Below are 5,045 nucleotides of genomic sequence, written 5' to 3' on the forward strand. Positions count from 1 at the left end.
CTCCAGTACCTGCTACTGATAAGACTTTGTGGGTTCTGAAGCCAGAAAAGAATCACCCAAACAATATGCTAGTTTGCTTTGAAACTCTTGCTGTATTTTCCTCCCCTCCCTCCTGCGCTCTCTCCTTGACCTAGCCGCAGGAAGCCTTTGTCTGAGGTGTTCATCTGGAACAACTTTTCCACACTTGTTTTCATGTTCTGTTAGATTACAGGGCAGCAGGCCTACCTTTGAAGCTCCCTTCTCTTTTGTTTCTTTGCCGTGCACTCCAGTAATTAACTTTGTCCTTCTTTTATTTGTTCCAGTCAATCGCAGTCCACTCTGCTGAGCATCTTCTCCCAGGAGTACCAGGTTAGAAGTTTTCTCCTTTGTGAGGGTTGACAGGTGCCTAATTGAATGATGAATGTCCCTTTATTTCTTTGTAATTGAACTGCCAGCTTTCTGATTGGTTTGGAGGATGTTCCCTTTTCCACATCAAGCACCGCCTGAGTCTCAGTGGATGGCTGCCAAGCCTACCCATCCATCTGTCTAATAACATCTAGCCTTTGCTTATTTGGTGGACCTGTAATAAATTATGCTAAACCATTATTATTCTGACAATAATAATTTCCCTGTGTTGCGTGGTTCCATGTGCTAAATGTTTGCTGACTTGCACTGTCAGTGCTGCTTTCCATTGCTGACAGAGATGATGATAAATGACCATAGCCGGAGTGGCAGAAGGCAAGAGAGGCAGAAAATGGAGTCATTTATCATGAGATGACAGGTGTCAGTCAAGTGGCAAGTCTCTATGGAATTACTTTTTGTAGTTTTTCAAATAAGTTGTTTTTAAGCAATGTTCTTCCTGGTTAAAAATGCCAATTGAATTGTAAAACCAGAGTGTACCAGACTTAGATGGAATTAAATTGAGGGAAAATTAATACAAAGGTTGAAAGAGAGAACAAGTTTTTCTTTGCCCTCTGCAGCCTTCAGTAAACTTATTTAGATTCAATTCTTGTGACCTTACTGGCTTTTACATATATGGTACATTGCAGTACAGGCTGAAGACATTCAATTCAGTAGGTAGAGTAAACGTCATTTCTGTACAGAATACTGAAAATACAATTCGGCTTATATATCAGAATGCAGCCAAGAAACATGTCTTTGGACAGTCATGATTTCTGTGTTTTGATCTGTGATACATTTATAAGACTCTTGATTTGTTTTGCCTTTTTTTTTTTCCAGAAACAAGTGAAAAGAACACATGCCAAGCATCACACTGCTGAGGCTGTTGAAACTTACTACCAAAGGTATGACCTCCCCACCCCACCCAAAGTGTATCATCATAACTACTAATTGTTGTGATAATTATAAGTAAATTAGCTTATTAGGCTAATTTTCTATAAATATAAATCAGCAATTTGGGATGAGGTTTACAGAAAGGCTCCATTAAAGATGTTTTTCAGGGAAAAGGCAAAAATTTTGCAGCTTTGTTCAGTCTGATCAAGGAGTTTTTCTTCCTTGGCTTTCAGTCAAGATAACAAAATGTTATTCCTTACAGTGCATGTGATAGAATTCATTATATATTACTTATAGTTTGTAATCTCAGGATTTCTATGTCAAAACTAATATTGATGATAAATTCCTTAAAGTGAGGGTACTTGCTTTGTTGCAGTTGGTTGTGTTTTTAAAACAACATTTGTGTTACATTACAAAAAAGGTGCATACTAAATTAGTGTATTGCCAGTTAAAGCATTAATTATTAGAATACTACTCTTTTATCAACAGAAGTGTCAGAATTAGCTTTTAAGGAGGAATGAAAACCTTTAATGTCACTTTACAGTATTTTACAATTGTATGCATCTTGAGCTAATAAATTGTAATTGCTACACCTTATATTTTGTCTGTTAGTTCTATAGGCTTTTCTTAAAATATTGCAATGACATAATTGGGGCATACTGATAACAAGTAGAGGTATTCAATTAAAATACTACTTTGTACACTGACATATCTGAAGAGCTTGCATGGCAAGTGAGATCGTACATGTGATTATAGATGTCTGATACTTATGCTTAATATTAATCTTTATGAATTGGAAAAATAAACAAAAAGCTTTCATTTGTAAACAATTAACTTCTCTCAGTGATTCCACAGAGTCATATATTTAAAACCTAAGGACAATCCGATTACATCAGACACCAGTGTAGAAAATATAGTGTGAATTACGGTGTTTTGGAGCTTCTTTTCTTTTCTTAGTAGTATATTGCTTGTTTCACTTTTCCCAGTGTTGATTCTTGTTTAGGAAGAATATTGGTTTAAAATTTTATGGTATTAATGCTCATACATATGCAGTACTATTTTAAATTGCTTTTCACTTACATAGTTTTAGTAAGGTAACCTATGCTAATTGTAACTGCTAAATAAATAACTCTTTCCTTATAACACATGTAAATCCCCCAAATCACTTTTATGATAAATGTATTACTAGTTCCAACTTAAACCCAAAACATGGGACCAAATTTTGCTTTACGCAAAGCAGTAGTTCTGTGGGTGTCTGTAGGTTTGTAGTATGATTAAGTTTGGCTTGCATCAGGTGGGAAGATTTGGTCTCCTGTCCCCTTCTGTACTGTCTGAAGTATGATGGAAATACATAACTAATGCATTATGTATGAAGCTATATGGTTGTGATAGAAAAAAATCATTCTTTATGCTATTTCTAGGTATTTCATATTCCAGATGTAGTAACATGTCCGAATAAAATGCACATGTTTTAAAATCAGAGATGTTCTGGTTAATAGTTAGAAAACTCATCTCCGTCCTGTTTTAGTAGATTTACTATGTAGTATGTTATATAAGTTACCGGGGCAGACTACTTGAGTCAGAAGCCAGTTTGACGTGCTACAAGCATAAACATGACAAACACATCTTCTCCACTACTGTTTTCTAGCATCCATTTTACAGCTGTAAACCCTCAGTATGTGTGGTGTGCTTCCTCCTTTTCCCACCTACACACAGGCAGATTATAGTACTTCCGTTGCTTTCCTACGTCGAAACTCTACCTATTTTGGAAAGTATCATTTCCAGTGGTCCCTGCTGGTAGAAGTGCAGTTGAGTGAGTCCCCTCTGCTGAGATTTGTTTTAGATTTGGGCAAACGCAGAGACAACTTACCAGCAAGATCAGCAAGCTTTTCAGAATGATATTGCCATCAGCATGTGAAGCCAGTCAGCCCATAGTGAACTGCCAGTAGCATTAGAAATATCTGACAGTAAATTACTCCATTGTCAGCTGTAGCTTTGGTGTTTAATCAGCTAGATGCATGTTTTAGAACGCTAGTGTCAAGTAAGTCTCCCTGGTTATTTTGTTTATGAACTCTCATTTTTTCCCACCAATGTAAGTTTTCAAATGTTTAAATATACAGGAGGCATCTTGTTTTGTGGTATTTTACATAAAATTAAATATATTTTACAGTGATAATATTTAATCATTGAGCCTTAAGAATAATTTGAAAACAAAAAGCGTCCTCTGAGAAGAGTTATATGTAAATGGCGTTACACCCATTTCACAGAAAGGTAAAATGATAAAATTTTATGATATCCCTAAAAAATGAGCAGAAGAGTGGCTTTGGTAGATAGATGATGATAGACTTAAAAAGACTATAGTCTTCTAAAGGTGTCATGCTTGCTGTATGGCTTGCTAACAGTCTCCTGTTTCACTGTGGAGAGGATAAACTAACAGGCTCAAATGCTGATATCTGTTGTTCTTTTCCAGAAGACTACAAAGCAAAAAGTGACTTCCAGTAATATGGCTTCTTCCCATCAACTCATGAAAGTGTATTTTAGGCATTATTGAAACTTAAACATCAAAAAGTGAAAATAACAGAGATGAAGAAGGCAATATTGTGTGAGGTGATTGTCAGAAGCATCACCATGTATCTGTATTGGTCTACTACCCTTACCTGAAACTTTAAGCCTTTGGCATTGGTAGGATAATGACTTTCCCCTTCATAGGATTCTAAATAGTTCTTTTAACTTTCTCTTCTGAATAATAATGTGATTCTTAGACTCTGATTTCAGTGAAGTAAGCCTTTATTGTTTAAAATACTACCTAGGTGATTAGATCTGTGATTAAATGTGCGATTTTGTGTTTTCATGCATAGTAGTGAATGGAATATGTGGTGATTTATGCCTCTGTAGTTGAAGACTATGTGCAACCCAAAATCTTTACTGTAAATAATAGAGATTTTTTGTCTGTTTATATATCTCTAAATAATGATGATATAGTTATATATGTAGCATTAAGCCAAAAAATTTTGAAATAGTTTTCTTAATTTATTAACTGTGGTTTTATCAATGACTGAGATCCATATATATTGCAGATGAGTGGGAAGCAACTCTGGATAGTTAGCGATTGTTTAAAATACTTACTTCTCAAAATATTTCCTGTTAAATATTGTACTGGAATATTTTCCCCCAAGTGAGAGATTCACAGGAGATACTCGCATGTACGGGTTGGCCTTTTCTTACCACTGTAGAATTACTTAGCTTTGTCTTGTCTAGGTATCTGAATGGGGTGATGAAAAATGCAGCTGCCCCTGTGTTACTGGAGCTGGCCAATGAGGTAATCATCTTTGCTTTTTTCTTTAATCTTCCAGTGTAAAACCTAAGGGGCATATCTATAGTGACTTTACTGAGAAATGTAATTAACCTAAAAAAAATGGTTTCAAGGCACATTAGACATTTAAAATTGTTCCCCAGTCTGTTAGTACTTACAATAATTAGACAAAGAGCCCCATTTATTAATAAATCAGTTAATGTAATTAGTCTCTTAACTTCAAGGCAAATGTGCAAGAGACTCTCTGAATTTGTATTTTGCAGGAAATTTTGGAGAAACTAAGATAAGTAGTCTTAAACACAATGATTTATTAAAAATTCCAGATTTATTAAATGGAGTTGCGTCAGATTTACTTTTTGTTGTTGTTGTTGGCGCCTTGTTTTTAAATAATAAAATTTATCTAATTTTTTTTTTGTAATAGGAAGAGTTAAAACAGTTAATTTTCCTAACTCCTTTTAAT

The 5,045-nt window shown here is 35.0% G+C and overlaps 1 protein-coding gene across 1 annotated transcript in view; it reads left to right on the forward strand.

Moving 5' to 3' along the window:
- Window positions 1–302: 302 nt before the first annotated feature.
- Window positions 303–5,045, forward strand: part of CDIN1 (CDAN1 interacting nuclease 1) — a gene marked incomplete at its 5' end in the record, with an annotated part of 100,004 nt that continues 95,261 nt past the window's right edge. Inside the window, 3 exons of the mRNA XM_085306682.1 lie at window positions 303–348; window positions 1,219–1,283; window positions 4,531–4,591. Of these exons, the coding sequence (XP_085162808.1) occupies window positions 303–348; window positions 1,219–1,283; window positions 4,531–4,591 (172 nt within the window). The remainder of the gene's footprint in view (window positions 349–1,218; window positions 1,284–4,530; window positions 4,592–5,045) is intronic.

Source organism: Rhea americana, unplaced genomic scaffold, assembly GCF_003343005.1.
Source record: "Rhea americana isolate MKP2758 unplaced genomic scaffold, rheAme1 scaffold_245, whole genome shotgun sequence".
In the NCBI taxonomy this organism is placed as follows: Eukaryota; Metazoa; Chordata; class Aves; order Rheiformes; family Rheidae; genus Rhea; species Rhea americana.